General features: G+C 44.8%; 1 protein-coding gene across 4 annotated transcripts; it reads right to left on the bottom strand.

Moving 5' to 3' along the window:
• Positions 1-485: 485 nt before the first annotated feature.
• NADK (NAD kinase) lies at positions 486-20732 on the bottom strand. 4 transcript variants are annotated; one of them, XM_071575477.1, is made up of 12 exons: positions 20535-20732; positions 16514-16729; positions 13202-13285; positions 10663-10792; positions 10040-10148; positions 9707-9792; positions 9324-9426; positions 8363-8514; positions 7452-7551; positions 6042-6199; positions 4866-4948; positions 486-3646 (listed from the first exon to the last, which is right to left on the bottom strand). In XM_071575477.1, the coding sequence occupies exons 2-12, from the start codon at positions 16684-16686 to the stop codon at positions 3499-3501; spliced, it is 1326 nt and encodes a 441-aa protein (XP_071431578.1). In that variant the 5' UTR covers positions 16687-16729; positions 20535-20732; the 3' UTR covers positions 486-3498. The 4 variants fall into 4 exon arrangements, with proteins under 4 accessions (XP_071431578.1, XP_071431577.1, XP_071431579.1 ...); XM_071575476.1 differs by having other exon boundaries at positions 20576-20732; XM_071575478.1 differs by lacking the exons at positions 16514-16729; positions 20535-20732 and adding an exon at positions 15564-15717.
• Between the last annotated feature and the right edge of the window lie 1726 nt (positions 20733-22458).

Genomic DNA, 22458 nt, shown 5'->3' with positions numbered 1-22458 from the left:
GGAAGTGCTGGAATGGGTTACACAGTAATTAGGAAACCAAAAGGCTCTTAATTAGTCACAAATTTCATGGAAGAGCTGCCTAGAACTTGGTCAGAACATGCCAAGGCATTTCAACCACATTTGCATCCTAAACTTGCCAAGTATCCAAACCACCAGAGATTATTTGAGAGCACTGCCCTTACCTATTTCTTCCCTCCTATTTCTACTCTCAGGCCTTCCAAAAAGTACTTAATGCAGCCCAACTAGTCATAAGACAAGATTTGTTTCAACTTGCACAGCAAACCCAGCATTTATTTTGAAACTTTTCAGAAAAGGTGGTATCAGACATGCACACCCAGGAAAGCCCTGGGTGTATTTCTAGAGAAGAGATTCCCCTTCCCAAGAGACAAAGACCCAAAGCCCACACTGGACATTTGCCCTCCAAGCAAGTAACTGTATATTCTTAATTTTATATTCTCCCCAGTCAAAGTGCTGCTTGACAAATCCAGGTTTACAAAAAGATTTTATTGAAAGGATTGAAAAATATTTGTTTTCAACAATATTTAAAACAAGTTTTCAATGTGTTAACAATATGTAACAGGATTTTGCATCTTTTAAAAATTCAGTACACTGCTTTATTCCGTGCTACACAGTTGTTAATAATGTCTTCATTTCTACTAGAGGATAACTTGTAAAAAAACCCAATTCATTTCCCAGCTTTCATTTTGGCCCTTGGTAGACTGGAAAGGATTTGTAGTTACAATGACACCTACAAACTTTTGTATTAGAAACTCTTAATCAGCAAACTCCTATTTTTTAGGAGAGTTTAAACAAGTTAATTTGAATAAGCTACATCAGCAAGATGAGGTTTTCCTGCCACCAAACTGAGTGTGCATTTACAGCTTTTTCTGGTTCAGCTCTGAAGAGAAATCCCCCACATTACAACAGAAATCCCCCACATTGCAGCAGCTCAGTCTGAAAACTCAGGTGCTGTTGAACCTCACCTGCCTGCCTGGGAATTGCCATTTGGGAATTACAGTTTGTGGATTGAAAGCTTGTAAAGGGACTTTGTACACTCAGATAATTTTGTGATGTAACAGCACAGTTTGGGCTGTTTTGCCACAAAGCAGTTGGTACAGTCAGAGCCAAGGCAGCTTTTGAAGGGAAATAAAGCCTGAAATCACATGTGGGTGCCCTGCCTTGGTCAGTGAGGCAGCTCTGCCCTGGCTGAGCAGACACCAAAAATGCCCCCAGCAGCCTCAGAGCCACCAATGCAGCTGCAGGAGGTGATAAATTGAAAGAATAAATTTAAAGCCAACCCCTAATGTAGATCTAAAGTAGTTCAGTACACTTTGATTCCATGACCTGTGCACTCTGAAAATTAAAAGTTCGGCCATTTAGTCAAGAATAGCTTTACTATTATAAAAAGCATAAATAAAAAGTGCTGAATATACTTTTATCTTTAAAAAAATACTAGATAAGGCTCATAAATCATTTCACCTTGCCTCTGCAAAATGATTCCCACTTCCTCCTGTGTCTAGAACTCCACCCCTCCACTTCACCAGGCATTTCCCCATACCCTGTTCCTTCTCTCAATTATTGCATGTTTAAATAAAATAGTTTCAAAGCAAAAAGCCTGACACTTCTACAGTTCAGAAAGTAAACAGTTATCAAATAACTGGATACTCCACCCAGGAAACCCGTAAGCAGCTTCAAAACAGTGATAAAACAATTACTGCAGATTCAAGTGAAAGAGAAACCCCCAAAGCTCCCCAGATATTCTCCAAGATACCCCAAAATCCATCTGTTCAGACCAAATCAAACCAATGTTCTATTTTACAAAATGTACAAACCCAGTATTAATTTATATTAACACACTTTCACTGTGATTTGAATCATCAACCAAGAGTTTGCTTCTCTTTTATGGAAAAGTGCTCTCACTGGATTTAATGAACTCAGACTAGAGCAGCACCCAGAATGGATGATGAGACATTATTTAAACCACCAGAGGACAACAGGTCAGACAGAGTTTGGAAACTACCACATGTCCCATTTCCACTTTGGACCACAGAAACTTAAGTAAGACAATCATGAAGAGTTCACCAAAGCTTCTCACTCCATTCCCAAGGAAATCCCACCTCAACCAGGACATTAATTCCACTGCAAGACACTGCCATGGGCTTCACTTGAGCAGCTCATGTCCACCCCTTCAGTGAGCGATGCAGCAAGACTGAAAATGCTGAAGTTTGGATAATAATGATCATGAGACTGCACCACAGAGAACATAAATGTAAACATTATCCTGGGGTTTGCTGTTCTCAGGTAAATACAGTGCAAACCCTTTTTCTCCCCCAACCAGTTCTTCTGTTGGGTTTTGTTTTTGTTCTTTCATAAAAGCACAGACAATAAAATATGTACAGAGCAAAGTTAGAAACCTTTGAAAGCATCTTAAAAAAGTAAATAGGAGACTTAGAATAATCTTGAGTGCTGAAGGCACCGTTGCTACTCCACTGGGAATGTGTCCTCTCCAATTTTCCAGCCACCAAAGCAGCATCCCACCCTGTATTGCTCAGCACCAAGAGCTGGAAGGTATCCATGGAAGTTGAGGGCACTCAGGGCCTGGTATAGGATATTTTCTTCAAGACAATAGTGGAACTAGACAATATTGTAGCAATTGGAAGTCCAGATTCTTCCTGAACACTTGAAGAACTTTTGTTTTTAAACATGGTAGTCTCTAATGCTACCTTTTATTCCAGAGAATCCATCAGAAATAATAAAAACACAGCAAACACCTGGATGATTCCCACCAGCAGGAACTGCAGAGCTGTAAAGCAGCTCAGCCACACAACCAGAGATACCTGTAATAACTATTTGTGGGTATTTCCACAGTGCTGACAGTCGAGGGGCAACCACTGTTCAAGTGGGCACAGGAGATATAAATACATATGTATAAAAATTACATTTTTTGTGCTAGTTCCATCTATTAATAAAAAACAGCATCCATGGGTGTTTTTTCAGTGTGTTACACAGAGTAAGAAAGTATTTTCTGGGCCAGATGTATTTAAGCTAACAAAGAGGAGATTATTTTCTAAGAAAACTTCTTACAGGCTTTACAGTCATAGCAGTGATAAATGGAATTACAAATATACCAAATAAACCAGGATATTTTAATGCCACTTTTCTGCTGCCACTTTTCTGTGATGTATCTACATTCAGCCTTACCATGCCACTGGTAAGTTAGAGGTTACAATCAAAGCTGCAGATGTGGTTGTTGGCATCAGTCAGAAAGAATCCATTTCCAGAACAAAATTCACACTGGATTACAACAATCAGAGCCCAATTTCTTCTATTCCTACTCTTGGTGGACAGGAAGGAACCCAATTTCCAGCCACAGGACCTGACAGGTACAAACCACCACCACAGTGCAGGCCCCAGATGGTGCCAAACGCTCCAAAATCCAAGCAGACAGAAGGGATGCTGCCACACTCCATTCCCACGAGGCTTGGCAGATGTAGACACTCAAAATTCCTCTTCTTCCACAGCAAAGTTGTTCTGTTTCTTCCTCACATTCCAGTGCAAACACTCAGCCAGGCTCTCGAACCAGTCGCTCACGGGGTCTCGGAAGCAGATGGAAGGAAGGGGGTAGCACGAGGTAGTGATGCTGATACTGCAACAACACAGGGCACCCATCAGGCAGGGCACAGAAACCACCTGGGCAAGAACAGCTCTGGTGCTGAGCCAACACTCTCCCCCAGGCTGGGAGAACAAGAGTTTTCACAATCAAACCACGACCCAGACTAAAGCTCATCTCAGCAGAGCAAACAGGGCTTGAAGTGGTTCAGAGATGCACTGTGGGCACAGCCTCTGGCACAGTGAGAACACTGAGCACACTCCAGCACATCCTGCAGCCTTTTGCTGCTCTGCACATCGACCACACAGCAACATGGAACACCCAAGTCACCACCTTGGCCTTTAAGTTTCAAGTTTTAACTATAAGTAACAGCACTAAGAGTCTAGAATCTAAAAAAGGGCCAAACCTCGTGTTTGAATCCTTCCTAGTCTCCTGAACTACCCTACAGATATTTGTATACTCTACAGAACTACTCTACAGATGTTTCTATACTCTATAACTGGTTCTGTACTCTACAGAACTCCCCTGCAGATATTTCTATACTCTACAGAACTCCCCTGCAGATATTTCTATACTCTACAGAACTCCCCTGCAGATGTTTCAGCCTCAGAGGAAGTACAAACAGTTCAGGATGGAGTGTTTTGCCAGCTACACGTTTTCCTTCTTGGCAACTTGTATGGGCCAAAAGGAAAAAAGTCATCCTGAATGGCAAATGTAGCAGTGACCTTCCCACTGCTGCCTGAGAGTCCTCAGTCACCTCCCAGGAGGATAAACCATCACACATTGCACATAAAATCCAAGGGAACTTCACACATGATGTTCTGCTCACTCAAGGCAAGAGCAAATGAACAGAAGCATTCACAGCTAACACAGTTTAAACCACATGGGGTCATTCAGATCACTGTTCACAGGTAGCTCCTGTTGGTTCACATCTTCTGGAAATCCCAGGATTTGTCTTACATCTAAAATTTACAGGTTTTCCACAGACATGCCCATCTCCCTTGCCAAGCATGCAATGTTTACATGCTTTTGTCTGAACCTTTCACTTGCTCTCATGGGAAGATCTAAAGACCTAAAGTTAAAAATTAGACCCTTTTAGTACAGTTTGTGCTGTAAGAGGTGTTAGGGTTGATAAAACTTTGTTTCTTCACTGCCAACAACTCTTTGGCAGATGTCAGACAATGAGGGAACTGCAAGAATCAGGATTTTTTACACTTGGAAAGATTACAATCAAAAAAAAAAAACCAGGCCTGACCTGTCTCCATGGCATATTTCCTGCCTCTTCCTTCCATCAAAGGAAACCCAGGCTGTGTTCCTGGCATCAGGGGAGAGCATGATCTGAAACACCAGAGAAAGGAATTCACCTTCAGCTCCAAACCATGTGCAGAATTGAGTGCAGAATTGAGTCTTTGTAACTCAACAGTTGCACCCAAATTCATAATCTGTCCACAACAGCAGTGCAGTGACACATCACCCAAGTCCCAAAGCTTCATTTCATGTTTGGTGTATATACATAGATTTTTCTATATGTAATAAACCCCCTAAGTACGAGGTCATAAACCATACAGACCTTCCAGTTACAACCAGTGCATGTTTCAGTTCAGCTACATGAGCTGACATGGCTTCTCTTTCAGGAGAATAATAAGAGTTAATCCAGAAAAATAGATTTGAATAATTAATCCAAAGCTGTCAAATTTAGGGAGTTCTGCTCCTATTCAACAAGCATTTCTGTTAAGAGAAAATAATTAACTACCTCTGCTTCACTCGCATCCACTTGGTTATTATTTTACATATATATTTACAAATACTTTATATATACCTACACTTATATATATGACATATATATAAGGAATATACTACATTTCTATATATTTCCATGTCTTACACTTATATATATTGCATATACATGTAATATGTTAATGTCTATAGACTTGCAATTCTTAAATTTACATATATGACATATATATATGTAATATGCTACACTTCTATGGATTTCCATTTATTCATTTCATATCTATGACATATATGTGTAATATGTAACATTTCTATATATTTCCTTTTCTTACACTTATATTAAATATGCATGCAATATATCACATTTCTATGGATTTCCATTTCTTACACATTTATGTTACATTTCTATGTTTTGATTTCTTACACTTATATATTACATATATATGTAATATACTACATTTCTATGGCTTTCCATTTCTTAAATTTATATATATGACATAGATTTGTAACACACTACATTTCTACAGATTTCCATTCATTAAATTTATATATATGACACATACACATAATGTGATACATTTCTCTAGACTTACACTTACTACCTTTATATATATCCCCTAATTACCACATTCCTACATATTCACAGTTATCACAATACATTCCCACTGTGCTTTGGAACCCAGCAGGAGGTGCCCACCTTGAGCTCGACGCCTGCGGGCACCACGATGGGCCGGAAGGACAGCGAGTGCGGGCAGATGGGCGTCACCATCATGGCGGGCACGTTGGGGTGGATCATGGAGGCGCCGGCGGCCGCGGCGTACGCGGTGCTGCCCGTGGGCGTGGACACGATCACACCTGAGAGGCACACGCGGCTCAGCACACGTGTGGGCACCGACACGCCAAGGGACAGCACGGGGGACAGCGAGCGGGGGCACGGCTTGTGTCACACACACACAGAGACAACACACAGACACACGCCGACGGACAGACAGGCGCGGACGGACAGACGGGCGCGGACACGCGCGGACAGACAGACACGCGCAGACACACGCGGACAGACAGACACACGCGGACAGACAGACACACGCGGACAGACAGACACACGCGGACAGACAGACACACGCGGACAGACAGACACACGCGGACAGACGCCGACAGACAGACACACGCCGACAGACAGACAGACACACGCCGACACACGCCGACAGACAGACACACGCCGACACACGCCGACAGACAGACACACGCCGACAGACAGACACACGCCGACAGACAGACAGACACACGCCGACAGACAGACAGACACACGCCGACAGACAGACAGACACACGCCGACAGACAGACAGACACACGCAGACACACGCGGACAGACAGACACACGCGGACAGACAGACACACGCAGACACACAGCTGTAGCAGAGGGGGTCTATTATCAAAGCATAATCAGTTGTACCTCCCCAAGTGAACTGAAGAGATAAAGCACTTGGACCTGCCCAGGAGATGAATGTTACCCCCCCACTGGTTGCAGGGCTACACTCCCCACCCCTTCTCTGGGGTGTATGAGCACAGATTCAACTGACTGGGGGAGACCAAGAATAGGAATAATGAAGGCACCTGTCTTGTGCTGTGGACTGGTGACTTTCAGCCCCTCTTCTGCTCCAGTCAACTCCCTCTGGATACCCTTGGTCCTGTTTTGTGGGCACTGCACCAAGTTCTGCAGCTCGGGTTACACGGTTTGGTAACAGTGGCTTTCACTGCTGGAGTCCATGAGTTGAGACTTTTTGCCTCCAGCAAATTCCAGATATCCAAGCCAAGCTTTTCTAAGCTATTTCTTGCCTTTAGCCCAAACATACTATACCCAAAGAAACTCTACTTGCCTCCACAAGCCCAGAAACAAAGCTTCCAACCCCTTAAAGCTGTGCTGTGGGAAGCATTAGTTAGCAGTGAATAAACACTGGTTTGTAATAAAGAGGGAATATTACCAGTGAACAATAACAGGTCCACGCTGATGTTTGCTGTTACCAATGCTTTGTCTCCATGTAAGAAAATCCAGGAGTTAAATAACAGTCCCCACCCGAAGTGAGAAGGAATGGAGCCCCAGACTCACCATCTCCCTGCACTGTTGTTATCAGGTGTCCATTTAGGAACACATCCACGTTGGACAGGTAGGAGGAAGGACCACGATCAACCACAACTTCATTTAGGACCTGCCATGACATCAAACATCACCCCAGACTGCTACTGCTGCCTTGGCAAGGTAAGGAATGGCAAAGGAAAACATGCTTTCCAGACCTCTGAAAAATTCATGCTGATTTAGTACCTGCCAAATCAGACTCTACTTCTGTCAAGTGCCAGCTGAAGTTTTTAGATGTTAGGAATGATTTCCAGAAGTTGGTCACTAATGGTTTCACTTTTTATTTGTAAGAAGTCTTTGCTATATCTCACTTTGGAACTGCTACCTTTGTTTTCACAATAGAAGGAAGGTTGGACTCTGTGATCTTAGAAGTCTTTTCCAACCTAAATAATCCTGTGAGTCTGTGAAGTTATTATAGCAGGCAGTCAGCATAGGACAAGGGGGCACAGGCTCAAGCTCTGCCAGGGGAAATTTAAGTTGGAGATCAGGAAAAAATTCTTTGCAGAGAGTGCTCAGGCATTGGAATGGCCTGCCCAGAGAGGGGGTGGATTTCCCATCACTGAAGACTTTTAGGCTGTGGCACTGAGTGCCATGATCTGGAAAAGGGACTGGGGTTGGACCAAGGGTTGGACTTGATGATCTCGGAGGTCTTTTCCAACCCAATCCATTCTATGATTCTATGGAAGTACAACCTGAGCACTTGTGACTGCCCAAGGTGGGCACCACCTCCTCATCATTTAGTGCCCATATTGTTAGAGCAGCACAGATCAGTCCCTCAATGCTGGGTAATGAGTCAACTGAAGAAAAGGGGAAAGTTAAAATAAAACAAGTACAAAGGAAATTACAAAGAGATATTAATTCTTCTGCTTATTTTGCCCTCTGACCTGGTATTGCATAATTTGCTTGCCCACTTCTTTCTCCAGGTTTGCAGACACAACTCCATTCTCCTCTATCCCATTCTGGACTGTCATTTTCTCCCTGTGCTCCTTCACCACCTTCACTTTGAGCCTGCTCCTGAGCACAAGAGCTGCATTGCCTGGGGGGAAACACGGGAGCAAACACACAAAGAAAAACCTTAATACAGTAAATGACCCCCAGTAAGGACTAAAAAATGAAATGCCACCCAACTATTCCTGAGCTTTCAACGTTCCCAGTTCCATTCACAACACTCAATCAAAGCTCAAAACTGATTTTTGGTAGTAATGAGCAAAATTAAAGTCAAATTTCAACTCAGTCCCTTCCCACCTCCCTCATTATGTAAAAAGAAAATCTGATTTTATATGGATATGATCAAGATTGGTAAACACTGTTGGGTTCATCTGATCTTCACTAAGACCAAAGCTCAGACTAAATAAAATCAGAGCACTAGAAACATGTATCAAAAGACAACATTCTAGTAATGTGAAAATTTTATACATCTTCCCAGGAATCTACTTTGGATACAACTCAAATAACCTCATATTGAACAAATAAAGTATTTATTTCCTTAAATATTTTATATTAGCCTGATTTCTCAGTATTAAAGCACTGCACTGCTTAGAGATCCAGACTACAGAGACTTCAGAGCTATTTCTATGTTTAGCTGCCATTTAACAACAGTTCTGCAACATCTCAGACTTGTTTACTCCACAAAGTTATTTCTGAGCCATTTTCCTTTCCAGAACAGCAGAGAAAGCAGCACTGGATGTGCCAAAGCAATGCAGTAGTTCTGTTAATTTAATATACATTTCTTGAGTCTCAGTCCTAAGGGAGAATCTAAATGAGTTAAGAATACTTACTAGTCTTGGAAGAATCAACAGAAAATGTAACAAACAGAAACACCACAACCTGTCCCCTTGCATTTACCTTCTATAACCTGAGTGACTTGGGATTGAAAGTTCTCAAAATTAAATGGAGTAAGAAATCCAAGGGATCCCAGATGAAAAGCCATAACTGGAGGGACACTCCCCTATCAATAAAGAAAAGAATTTTAAAGCTGCTGAATCAAAGCAATTCACACTTCAACTAATTGCCTGTAAATATTTTTACTATTGATGTAACTATAGCTGTACACAAAAACCCAATAAATTCTACATTATTTTCAGAAGATAAGTGGTAAAATAGGCTTGATAAAAAAAGGAATGAACAGCAAAGGACAAATGGTGAACTCAGTAACAGAGGGGGGGGAAACCACATTCAAATATTTCAAAAAGAGAAGGTTTAAAGGTCTATTGCCCACAAGGACCTACCTGGAAAAGTGAAGAAGCATAAAGTAAGGTCCCATCTCCTCCCAGGCATATGATAAAGTCTATCTGATTGGAGATATCATCATAATCTAGAAGCAACATTGAAATACAAGCTTTGAATTAAGTTGTCTTAACACTCATCACTTCCTAACAAAAACTAGGAAGAAACATCCCAAGCTGCAGCACAACAACATTCACTCACAAATGTTGAAAAACCCACAATTAATATTTCACAACAAATGTTTGCAAACCACACTTTGGTTTAACAAACCTGACCCAATGGAACACCAAAACAAAAAGCAATTCAACTCTTCTTCCAAGAAATCATTCCCATACCTTCTCTGAAGGTGCAAAATTTCTTCTTCACTGGTCCAAAATTCTCATCATTGGCTATTGCAGGGTCTTCCAATACTTTTTTCTCTACATACACTATCATATTGTTTTCCTTAAGAGAGATAAAATAAGGTTGTTATTAATGTCTTAAAACACCAACACCTTTGACTCTCCCCATAATTTGCATTAGTTTAAAACATGTAAATATTTTACAGAAGGGTCTTCAGCTGTTGGTTGTTCTTCATGTGTGGTCTGATTCTACTGAGAATTTTGCAGACCTAATAATCTAATAAACCCAAGCTTGGAATGCAGATTCCATGGTACAGTAACTTTGCTATGTTTGTTCAAGGCTTAAAGGTTTAAGCTTTTTATAGCCCATTCCCTGTAATTTAGAACTGCAAACAGAATAGAAGTTTTGCTTTAATTTTTTGGGGTTTAAGCTCTGCACTTAAAGTACTTCAGTCCTGATCTTAAGCTCTGAAACAGATTTTACTCTATCCAGGGGCAATGGGTCTAAAGATTTATTGGCACTATATAACTGTGAACATTAAAGAGAATCAGGAAGTGAAAGCAGGTTAAAGGTAACATTTTTAATGATGGTAAAACTGGAATTTCCATTCCATTACCTCAGTCAGGTACACACAAAGTTCTTTGAAAGGCTGCAGCAAACTGGCATCACGGATCTTCTTAATAACAAGGACACTCTTGGGAGGTTTGTTCCATGTCAACCGCTGGCTGGCTGGATCCTGGATGTGCCTGGAGAACAAAACACCCCCCATGTTCCCATTTTGATCTGACACCACTCTGGTGTGTCAATAAAACACCCCTCAGTACAACAGTCCTGGAACAACAGAAAGAAAAAAATGTGATAATTCACATTATAATAATGTTTCTGAAAGGCATCAGTGCTTTGCCACGTGAAGGTAACACAGACTGAGGGTGCAGTAACTCCTGTACCTGCTGCCATGAGAACATCATGTGCAAACAGGGACTGGAACAGAAGCACCACAACACCCCTCAGACCAAACTATTCCACTGAAACCCCCCTGATGCCAAAATGCTGCTTCCCTCTTGCTTGTTCTAGTGCTCTCCCCTCTCAAGGTGACTCAAAATAAGGAGAAACATTCAATCAGAGGATCAGAAAAAGCTACAGCATCACTTTTCCCCCCATCCAATACTGTAAGTCAAACAGCTATCTGTAAATTTAATTTTATTTTAGTGCCTATATTCTATATACAAATACAGCAGGAAATAAGTGTAGAAGTCCAATACCAATAATACTGACAAGAACTGAAGTTTGCAGCACTCCTTCTCACTGACTAAGCCTAGAACCAGTTCCATCTTCACTCAGACAGAAGCCACTGTGCCTGTTTGAGATGTACTCACCAGTTCCAAGCAGTTCTACTAAATGCAACATTATTCCTAACACGCTTCAAGATCTTCATGTTCCTCTCCAGGAGTCAGGCAAAGGCAACAGCTCCAAAAAAGTAAAAGGCTGAGGCTTTTATCATTTATTAATAAACTCTGACCTCAGAAGAAAACATTTTTCTCTGAAGAAAAACGGTTTGTCTCTGAAATGTTTTTTCTTATGGAAGTATTTCCACCAGTCCCAATAAAAAGCTGTGAGGCTCCACGGAAAAACCCTCTGTCAAACCTTTATTCCAGATCTTCAGAGGCAAGATTTCATAAGGAAAATCCCATTTCAAAAGAAAGAGTTGAAAAACAGGTATTTGAGCTCCCCTTCTCTCAGGAGCACAAGCACCTGATCCTTTTCTCACTGAGTAGTCGTTCAATCCATTTGGTTTCACAACAGTCTTCACAAAGCAGGTTGGCAAGCTCTAGTGCTGCTGGTTGTGTTGACACACCAAGAGCTTCCCTAACTGATGCCTGTGCAGAAAAGCTTTCATTTTCTGTTAAAAAATTCCCTCCAGTGAAGGGAGTTTAACAATACTACTGATTAGGGAGGAGAAAAACCAAAACAAAAAGGTTTTGCTTGTTTTTAGAACAGACAACAAAACCTTGAGTTCAGTAAGAAAAGGGATTTACAAATTGGTCTTGGGGCACCTTTGCTCCCCAGCTCTCCTGCCCAGGCAGCTCTTCACTGGCACCACCACCTGCAGCCCAGGGCTCCTGTCCCTGTCCTTATAGTCCTCTCCTGGGCCAGCCCCTGGGCAGGAGCTGCCCCAGTCAGGGGGGTCAACACAGCCCAGGCGTGGTTTCAGCTGAACTCAGCTCTGCAGGGCACTTTACACCACACACAAGGAATGAGGAAGCTCAGAGTTCTCTCAGGATAAGGTTGGAGACACAACTTCCTTAGAAAGGTTTGGGTACCACCAGCCTGTTCCCAGGAAGGCCACTATCTACTGAGGGAAAGATGGGGCCAAATAAATATTGACTCCAACACCTCCCACTTGAGGAGGGAGCAATAAATAGAACTGCTTAAAGGGACAAAATTCACTGAGACCTTTAAGCTCTCCCAGTCCCACCCCTGCCATGGGCAGGACACCTTCCACTATCCCAGGCTGCTCCAGCCTGGCCTGGGACACTTCTAGGGATGGGACAGCCACAGCTTCTCTGGGCACTCTGTGCCAGGGCCTGCCCACCCCAAAACCAGGGCCCCCTGCCTTGGATAAACCCTGATATTCCCAAGTATGTAACACATGGTGTAAAAAGCAACACTTTGTACCACCCAACCTACACAATTAAAACGTTTGTGTGCCTACTAAGCAGAACCCAACCCTTATTTTCATATTTACCAGCAGCCTGAAAGCAAACTAATGATATTCAGACAGTAAAAGTGCCAGAGATCAAACACAAAAATTCAAACTTCAACTATTATCACCAAGGAAGGGAGAAGCCTTTCCTCAGATTTCACAGCACACGGAACAATTCCTCTCCCTTTCCTCATGTTGTTCTTAAGAATTCTTGTTCCTCCAAGTTTACTGTTGAGAGTCTTTATTAGAGCTGCCACTATTGACATCAAACTGTGGATTGCAGACCATGCCAACCTGGCAGTGCAGCCCCAGGCTGGCAACCAAGCAATGTGAAAACCACTAAACACCAGGTAAAACACACCCACAGTGCTGATCAGGGGGGGAGGAGTGGAAAAGCCAGCTCTTCTTACCCCCAGACTAAACACAGGGCCCTGAATTGAGGAGCACTTACATAATGGTTTTGGGGTTTTGCAGCATACAGGCCTTTGGTCCAAACGTGGTCACTGGGCATGGTCCGTGCAGGGAGCGGGTCCTCCTGGGGAGACAGAAACGACCCACAAGGAGAAGAAAAGTGAAGGCAAACTGGGTGTGTTGGACTCCACAACCACCAAACCCACCTCTGGAGCAGCTGCACTGAGCAATACAGGGCAAAGCACATTTCTCAAACCCACATTTGTTGCCAGCCCATTGAGTTTGACAGGTATTAAGTCTTGCATTTTAAATGCCTGCAGCAGTTCTGAAGTGGCATCAGTGTCTCTGCTGCAGGCACAGCAACAACACTTCTCTTCTGCATTTCCGCATCTTATCCAAAAGAACACATTTTTAGAATGGCTGAATCTGGTAAAAATACCCATGAAATAGCTCAGTGAGGGCTCTTCACCTCAGTAAGGTGCAGTAATGGTTTCCCAGTGCATACCCTGACAAGCATTTACAGGGAGATCTCCAGCACCAAGACAACACCCTCACATTTTTTTGCCAGGGTCAAGTCATGATGATGCATGTCCTGGTTATTTAAATCTTTGTACTTAATAAATTAATAAGATGCAAATTCTTCAGTTCTAAGGTACTGCAGCACTGAGCTGTGACTTTTAATAGGCTGGAAAAAATGCTATTTTTTCTCCCATTTATTTATTTCTCTCATGTGATCTTTGCCTTCTAATAAACAGGAGCTCTGAGGTGTCATTTATCCTGAAAATGAACACAGGAGAACACAGGGTTACTCCTGGCTCTGGGATGAGATTATCTGGAACAAGCCAGAACTCACCTCCCTCCCACCTCCCTCAGCAAGTCTGGAAAAGGGAGCAAAACTTACTCAGGTCATGGAACTGTTGAAACATTATGTGAATGCTTAGAATTATTCCATTAAAAAGAAGGGGAAACATGTCTTTCCTGTGCTTAATTCACTTACCCTATTGCTTGGCAGTCACAAGCATTACTGCACTGCCTTCTATTGTGTGCTATAAAGCAGCTCAGACCAGCCCTGTGACTCACTCTTAGAGCTAAAAAAAACCTCAGAAATCTAATAGAAATCAAAACCAGATCACAGGTCACAAATAAAGGTAATTAAGGAACAGCATCATCTTATTTGTTCTATGTCTACTAAAATATGAGTGTCTAAGATTTGAATTCCAACCATGAAAACAGAAATCATATTTGTTTTTTAAATCATTTCTTTCCATCTGTAAGGCCAGGCATGATTAACCCAGCCAGATAAGTGCATTACTAAGTGTTTTATAAAGTTTACCTTATTTATGTTAGAACAATGAGCAAGGACTGCCATAATGAGAGATTAATGTGTGTGCCAACATGGGCAAGGGAAGGATAAGTCTCTATCCACTTGGGAGCAATTACACTTAGAGTCAGGGCAGTTAAATAACACCCTGGCACAACATCACCTCCCACTTCTTGCTCCACTCAAGCTTCTCCCAAATAACTGTTGTTTTTTGCCTTCTTTCAACACAGGTCATTATTCCAAGCCTCTCCCAGTAACTGGAATTCTGTTCCCACACGAGGCATTAAATATCCATGTCTGACCTTCATGACATTCCAGCAATGAATCAATAACTGGTGTAACTTTTCATTCAGATATCACATGGGTTTATTATTTATCAACCTATGCACTATTCAACAAAAGGCTCAAGTGCACAGAATTTAAAGGTCTTTGTAGGCAGATTGGCTTTGCTACAAATGAGCAGCAAAGCCCAGGAAATTATACATATTTTAGGAAAATCTGCTTGTCAGTCCAGAGCAGATGGACAACTCCCTCCATGTGAACACTCCAGAGGAAGGCTGAGAGCAGCTCCTGGCAGTCTGCAAAATGCCCTGTGACAACTGAGCTCTGAACTGGAGACAGGCAGTGAATGACTGCAGAGCATCTTAATGAAGACAAATCTCAGGAACAATTGCCCCATTTCAAACCACAATGGGCAGGGTCTACACAGATCATTTCTGGTTGAAAAAGCAGTTATTTAGCTAGAAGATAATACACAAAAATGTAGTCTTTCACACAGGTTGACTCAAGTCTCTACTCATAAAGGTTTAAGTGGACCAGGGGAAAATCCCCAGTTTTACAGGATGATTAAAACATGAAATCTTATTTATTGACTGTACACACCCCACCACAGCTAGAACAGAACAGTCAGAGCACAGCCCTCAGCAAACACCCCTCAAAGCACTAAACACACTGAACTACCCACACTGAGTGTTTTCCTAACCTTGCAGCCCCTTCAGATGAAAGCTTTTAGTTTGCCTCCCTTCACCCTCTGATCTTCAGCCTCACCCACACGTGCTCTGCCTCCCAAGGACATTCCTACCAGCAGAGCAGGACCTCTGGACAAGATTCCATGTGCTGAGAAACATCTCCGTGGCTCTGGCCGTGCTTTGGAGGGTCTAAGTGTAAGGGAGATGAAGTTCTGCTGTGCCTCCCACCAGAGCAGACCCACTGGTGCCCCAGCACTGCTCAATATTTGCAATGGGTCCAAAGATCACCAAATCAGAAGTTCCATCACGCTGCCCACATGACAAGGGCCTTGCAATGACACTGGAAATTTGGCTCAAAGGAATAAAAGGGCGTTTCTCAGTGCTGGGGATCTGTTTGCAAACACAGACTGTGCTCACAGATAACCCAAACACTCACACAGGGGTCTCACACACAGCATTAGAGCTCTCCCTCGTGGAAAAAGCAGTACTAGAGCACTGGGGTCACCATTTGTTGGGGTGCTAATTACAGCCAGAATTACAGAAGGCTTGATCAGAAAGTTTACAACTTTACTTTCTTTTTAGTTACAGCTTCACCTTTTATCTACTCTTGTATCCAACATGCCATCACACTGTTGGTTACTCAGTTCACCAGGAATACGTGGAAACATTCCACTGGCTCCAAGGTATCCCACATTCTCCAGGTGGTTCCTTTCATTCAAGGATACACTGACCTGCTCCATATCAGTCTCTTCATCAATTACCTCAGACATCAGGGGCTCACAAACACACTGTCACCCCACTGTAGAGCATTTGTAAAGATTTGTAGAAGTGTCTTTACCAGTGATTTTTTTGAGACTATGAACTGTCAGATCATGAACTGTCAGACCCCTGTTTTGATGACCAGGCCACTTTTATTACAGGTCTGCTCTTAGTTTACCCCCCACCCTCACTTTGGAACACCAACCACCTGAGGTGCATGTTATGGTTATCCAAAAGGAGCGGAAATCCCAGCCTAGCTAGGAGAGCATATCTGAGCAGCAGGAGGAAGCAGCAGGAGCCGTACCGGAATTCTTTGGTGCTTCCCAGGGCTGGAGAAGCCGACAGACTGCGCGACTTGGAGCGGCCGCGGCTGGGGTTGCCCCAGTCGTCATCGTCGGGACACGCCGAGCAGCGATAGCCAGAGTCAGAGCTGCCCTCTGCCCTGCTGGCACACAGCTTCTCCCGACTCATCTCCATCCTGGAAGCCAGGGAGCCTCAGCCAGAGAGAGAAATCCAACCCCTGGGAAAAAACACCGGGAGAAGAGGGATGGGGAGAGAGGAGAAAAATCTCAGTGTTAGCAAAGCAAAAGAGCTTTCCTGCAAGTTCCAATTGTTGGTCTAACTGACTCAAAGGAAAACTGAAGCTTGGCTGGCACAGACCCACAGTGCCCTCTGCCCTCAGGGGATTAAGTTCTGAACAGCAAGAAATTTTGGAATTGTACTTAACATCAAAAAGTGACTGGGACTGCCACTGCTCCCAAGTGGTTTGAGCCATTTCCCTGCTCTTTGCAGCTCCTGCTCCGTGTTCAGCATCACTGACCAAGAAGTAATTCAGGTGTTTTCCCAGTGGCTTTTTTATTGGTTTTTAGCAATTAAAGTGCTTTAAAGTTCCTGCAAGAGGAGCTGGAGGCAGATAAAACACAGAGTTCACACACACTGACAAACACTTCCCCAAAGGACCTGGGCAACTGGGAAGTTCTTCAAGGTAATCAGAAGACACTGGAATTAAAAATGCCCAGGATGTTCCCAGATTGAGAACAGGCTCAGCACAAAGTTGTTTCAAGACCCCCACAGATTCATGTCTTCAGTTACACAAGGGATAAAATTAATTTATTTTAGATACTGAAGAGGAAGAAAAGCTTTAAGTACATGCCAAGGAATCAAGACTCAGGAAAAATTATGAAGTTTCCTCTTAGGTGATACATATTTTGGACAGATAAAATAGAATATGCTAAGCTAGAGCAGAAAAAAATCCCTTTAAAACAATGCAGTAGAAATAAGCATAATAAACCTCAGGTCTTCACAAAAAGGAGGATAATTCCAAGCTAAGAAGAGAGAAAAACAAGCTGGAGGACGATACCAAAGTTCTTAAATCATTTGTGCCAAAATGTGTCCAAAACAAACAAGACAAAATAAGGACAAATGTGAAGTATTTCACTTCCACAAATAACCAGCACGAAGAAAAGATAAACAGCTGGTCAAAGCGCAGCTTTGCAGAAATAAAAATCCCCAAAACCAAACCAAAACCCAAACTTGAAATAACTGCAAAGGTTCCAGAAATCTCATATGTAAGTTCTCATTACTGGAAGCAAACAGAACCAGCCTTATCAGAGTATAAATAGAAACCAACTTTGAGAGTATGAACAAACACTAAACTACAAACAAATAGTATCCAAGGAGTGCAGCCCAGAGGAACAGCTCATTCCTCGAGTCACCTGATTCCAAGACAGGGAAGGAGTTGGTTCATTAAAAATTTGCAGATGTTTTTGAAACAGTTTCATCACTTTGGATGCACTTCCCACTTTGCCCTGAACAGAGAGGAACTGGCTCAGGAAAACAGCCACAGAATGATGACATTTGGCTGTAAACCCCCCCCAGGATGACACTGTCCACAATTTTACAGGTCCTGTTTCACAGCATCCCAACTTCCAGTAACAAAACCACCAGTAAAATGCAGCTGTAATTTTAGCCTGAGCACTGGCTCGTTACTAAATGAGACAGAACCAGCAACTAATCAAATTAGAAAGGACTTTTGCTCCTGCTGTAGCTCAGGCATTGCCACAGAGTGGTACAATTACTGCCATCACTAATAATTAATAACATCCTGCACTGGTAAAGGTATCAATGTTTAGCTGTGGGTTACTCATTGCTCAGTGTCACCCATGACCAGCACTGGGGAAATCCTCATTTCAACATATTTGTAACTTCTTACAACTAAAATTAGAAAAATGCACCTGTATTTTTAGACAATTTAAGCTCAATATAATTTTTGTGCCAGTTAGTTGACCAAGGGGGGCAGACAATAATAATTTATTTAATAAGTACTAAGTAAGGTGTGTTCCATGTGACTTTGACTGAAGTATGTTCATCCAACAGATGCTGACAGTAAAGAAAATCAGATTAGCACAAAACTGGAAGTAAGAAGGTGCACAGAGCTACTAAATAGAGCCTAAGAACTCCCCCCTGTAATACTTTCCAATTCAGGCTGTTTTAACTACAGCTTGTTTAATTAACACTCCCTCACAAGACCTTTATTAAATAAGCAGACTTGACATAAGGACAAAACTATCACAGAGCAGCTTCCAGGACTGGATCCAAAAACTTTTAAGCACGTGCTAACAGAGTTATGGAAGGGCTACTCTGGTTTAAATCATGTCAAAATTTAAAAAAAAAATAAAAAAGCCAAGAAAAACAAGCATTTAGATGTCCAGCACTGAAGAGTGAAGGACAACTGAGGAAGTGTCACCATTTAACATGAAATAACTGTGATGGTGACACAGGAACCAGGTGAATCACCTCTCACATGGATCCAACTGCAGCTTGACTGTAGTTTCCCATCTTCAACTTCTCTGTCACTGTGAATTAACACTCCCATGAGGAGGTTTCACTATGACATCCCCAAAGGGAGCACAAGGCTACAAACCACAGGGGATTTAATTTTATTTTTTAAGGGCCTGTGAGCTTTATTTCGTAACAAACTTTCCCTGTCAAGTGCTCTGCCCTAAATGACCCTGGTGACAGGATTAGAGCAGGTCCATCCCCACCAGGTGCTCACACACCTTCAAGGCTGCAGCATTTCTCCTGATTTCTCACAAACTGAGCAGCAATTCAAAACTACTCACTTTCTGCCTAATTATCAACCTTGTACTAGGGCATAAGAGGACAATGTTCTCTCCAAAAATGGTACCACTTGCCCTGTTACTACAGAACCCTGTTTGCTTGATCATTTAGCTGAGTGGAGAAGATTTTGTTATGTTGTATTTTGCTGAAGACAGCACTGCAACAGAGATCATCTGCCTTGGACTCCTTCCCCAAAGCACTAAACCCCCTCTGACACACGAAAAAAAAGAAAGAAGAAGTGTATTAGACAGCCAAAACTTCCTTTTGGTTTAGTTTAGAACTTCCTACTCCAGTGTGTCTGAACAAATTCGGTGCACTCTGAAGTGCAGCAGTTGCAGCTCATCCGGTGGGTTCTGATTACACACTCAAATGCTATTTCCACCAAAAACCAGGCGGTGTGAGCATCACATGTGCAACCCCCGGGCAAAAACAGTCCGACTGTTAATCCTTCCAGCCCAGAAACCCCGAACCCACCGCCCGGACGAGGTGTCATCCCTGCAGGAAGAGCTGTCAGCCCTGCCGGAGCCACCGGGGAGCCCGCGGGGATGGGATGCGGGATCCGGATGAGGGATCGGGATGGGGATGGCTGAGCGACCCCGGCGGGAGGGACAGAGGGGCACCCGCACACCGGGGGAGGGACAGAGGGGCACCCGCACACCGGGGGAGGGACAGAGGGGCACCCGCACACCGGGGGAGGGACAGAGGGGCACCCGCACACCGGGGGGGGGACAGAGGGGCACCCGCACACCGGGGGAGGGACAGAGGGGCACCCGCACACCGGGGGGGGGACAGAGGGGCACCCGCACACCGGGGGAGGGACAGAGGGACGCCCCGGGGACACCCGGACAGCAGGAGGACAGAGGGACATGTACCGGGGACAGACACGCCCCCGGGACACGCCGGCACTGGGGACCCGCACCGGGGGGACACAGGGACACGCACGGGGAAGACAGACACGCACCAGGAGGGATAGAGGGACACCGGGACACACGGACACCGCGAGGACAGAGGGACACACCCGCACTGGGGGGAAAACAGAGACACCGGGAGGGATAGAGGGACACCGGGGGGTATAGAGGGACACCGGGACACACGGGCATCAGGGGGGACGGAGGGACACCGGGACACACCCGCCCCGGGGGGACAGAGGGACACCGCGAGGACAGGGGGACACGCACCGGGGGGACACCCGCCCCGTTACCCACCCCGAGGCCGCCCGGCCCAGCCCGGCCCGTCCCGGACTCACGGCGCGCGGTGTCTCAGAGGCGGCGGTGCCGGTGCGGGGTGCGGGGCAGGGTGCGGTGCGGGCTGTCGCGGGGCAGGTCGCGGTGCGGGGCGCTGTGCGGGGCGCGGGCGCGGCGCTCCCTGCGCGCCTCCATCGTCCCGGCCCCGCCTCCCCACGCGCAGGCGCGGCGCGCCCCGGGCCCCGCGCGCAGGCGCAGACGCGGCCGGTGCGGCTGCGCGGGGCCGCCCCCCCCTCCCCTCACGGTCCGGCGGGCACCGCGGGGGGGATTAATTAGTTAATTAGGGGCCGGCGACGCGATCGGCACCGCACGGGGCGGGTACACAGGGGTAGAGATGCGGGACATGGGGCATCGCACCACCGGCCATCCCACCTCCAACTATCTCCTTTCCGACCATCCCACTTCAGACCATCCCACTTCCGACTATGTCCTTTCTGACCACCCCACCTCCGACTATCTCACTCCAGACCACCTTACCTCTAAGAATCTTACCTCTACCCATCTCCTTTCTACCCATCATCTCCTCCACCATCTCATCTCTAACCATCTCCTTTGTGACCATCTCAGCCCTAAGAATCTCACCCTTCACCCATCTCCCCTCCAACCATCTCCCCTTCACTCATCATCTCCCCTCTGACAATCCCACATCCAACCATGTCCTCTCTGACCATCCCACATCCACCATCTCCCCTCTCACCATCCCCTATCCAACCATGTCCTCTCTGACCATCCCACATCCACCCATCTCCCCTCTCACCATCTCCCCTCTCACCATCCCACATCCACCATCTCCCCTCTCACCATCTCCTCTCTGACCATCCCACATCCACCATCTCCCCTCTCACCCTCCCCTATCCAACCATGTCCCCTCTGACCATCCCACATCCACCCATCTCCCCGTCTCACCATCTCCCCTCTGACCATCCCACATCCACCCATCTTCCCTCTCACCATCCCACATTCACCCATCTCCCCTCTCACCATCCCCTATCCAACCATGTCCTCTCTGACCATCCCACATCCACCATGTCCCCTCTCACCATCTCCTCTCTGGCCATCCCACATCCACCCATCTTCCGTCTCACCATCTCCCCTCTGACCATCCCACATCCACCCATCTCCCCTCTCACCATCTCCCCTCTGACCATCCCACATCCACCCTCTCCCCTCACAGACTCCCCCTCATGCACTCCCAGGGCAGGCTCAGGTTTCACCCCCACTTGTCTCCCTGTGCCCGCAGCTCCCCCCACGCCTTCCCTGCCTTTGCCAAGGGTGTGGCTGTTGGCACAGCTCACCCATACCCTTCCTACATCTACAATACCTGTCGGGAGCTTTCACCTTCATCTGGCCTGACATCATCAGTTAAATACTCTTTTTGGTACAAAACTGCTTGAGATTAGTGAGAATCACTCAGTCTCAAATACACACAAAAGGTGCTGAAATGGAGGGAACTGTTTTCCAGCCTGTACTTGATCTGGAAAAACAAAAGGCACTTGGGTTTCAGTATCAAATCATCAGGAACTGTCACAAACTCCAACAGAGGCAGAATCAGGCCCCTGTGTAGATGCCAACAGGAAAAAAAAATTCTATTACCAAACACAGGCAGATTTTCTGATTTCTAAATTGTGTTTTCAACCAGTACTGCTTCAAAAAGATCTCAGACTCACTGGATAAATCACATCAGGATAAAGCCACAAAGTGAGAGCAGGTTATGCCATACGAGCGTGTGGTAATTTGGCATTTTGTTTTCCTCTTCGTGTAGAAATTTATTTTTGAGAAGCTGGGAAGCTGTAAACAACTTACAGTCAATAAATGCTGAGACAAACTTGAAAAGAGGAAGCAGTTGGGACATGTGGGAAAACACCAGAGCCAGGTTACATCAGTT

Source organism: Pithys albifrons, chromosome 22 (genome assembly GCF_047495875.1).
Source record: "Pithys albifrons albifrons isolate INPA30051 chromosome 22, PitAlb_v1, whole genome shotgun sequence".
NCBI classification, from domain to species: domain Eukaryota; kingdom Metazoa; phylum Chordata; class Aves; order Passeriformes; family Thamnophilidae; genus Pithys; species Pithys albifrons.
The sequence above is the reverse complement of the archived record's forward strand: the minus strand, read 5'-3'. Positions and strand labels throughout refer to the sequence as shown.

What these genes read in the sequence shown, in the direction of transcription:
- NADK (XM_071575477.1), bottom strand. Translation starts at nt 16,686, where the DNA reads ATGGAGATGAGTCGGGAGAAGCTGTGTGCCAGCAGGGCAGAGGGCAGC. An exon ending in ATGCTTCTTCACTTTTCCAG is followed by an intron (nt 9,427 to 9,706) that starts GTAGGTCCTTGT and finishes CTTTATTGATAG; the next exon opens with GGGAGTGTCCCTCCAGTTAT. An exon ending in AACAACAGTGCAGGGAGATG is followed by an intron (nt 6,200 to 7,451) that starts GTGAGTCTGGGG and finishes TGTGCCTCTCAG; the next exon opens with GTGTGATCGTGTCCACGCCC.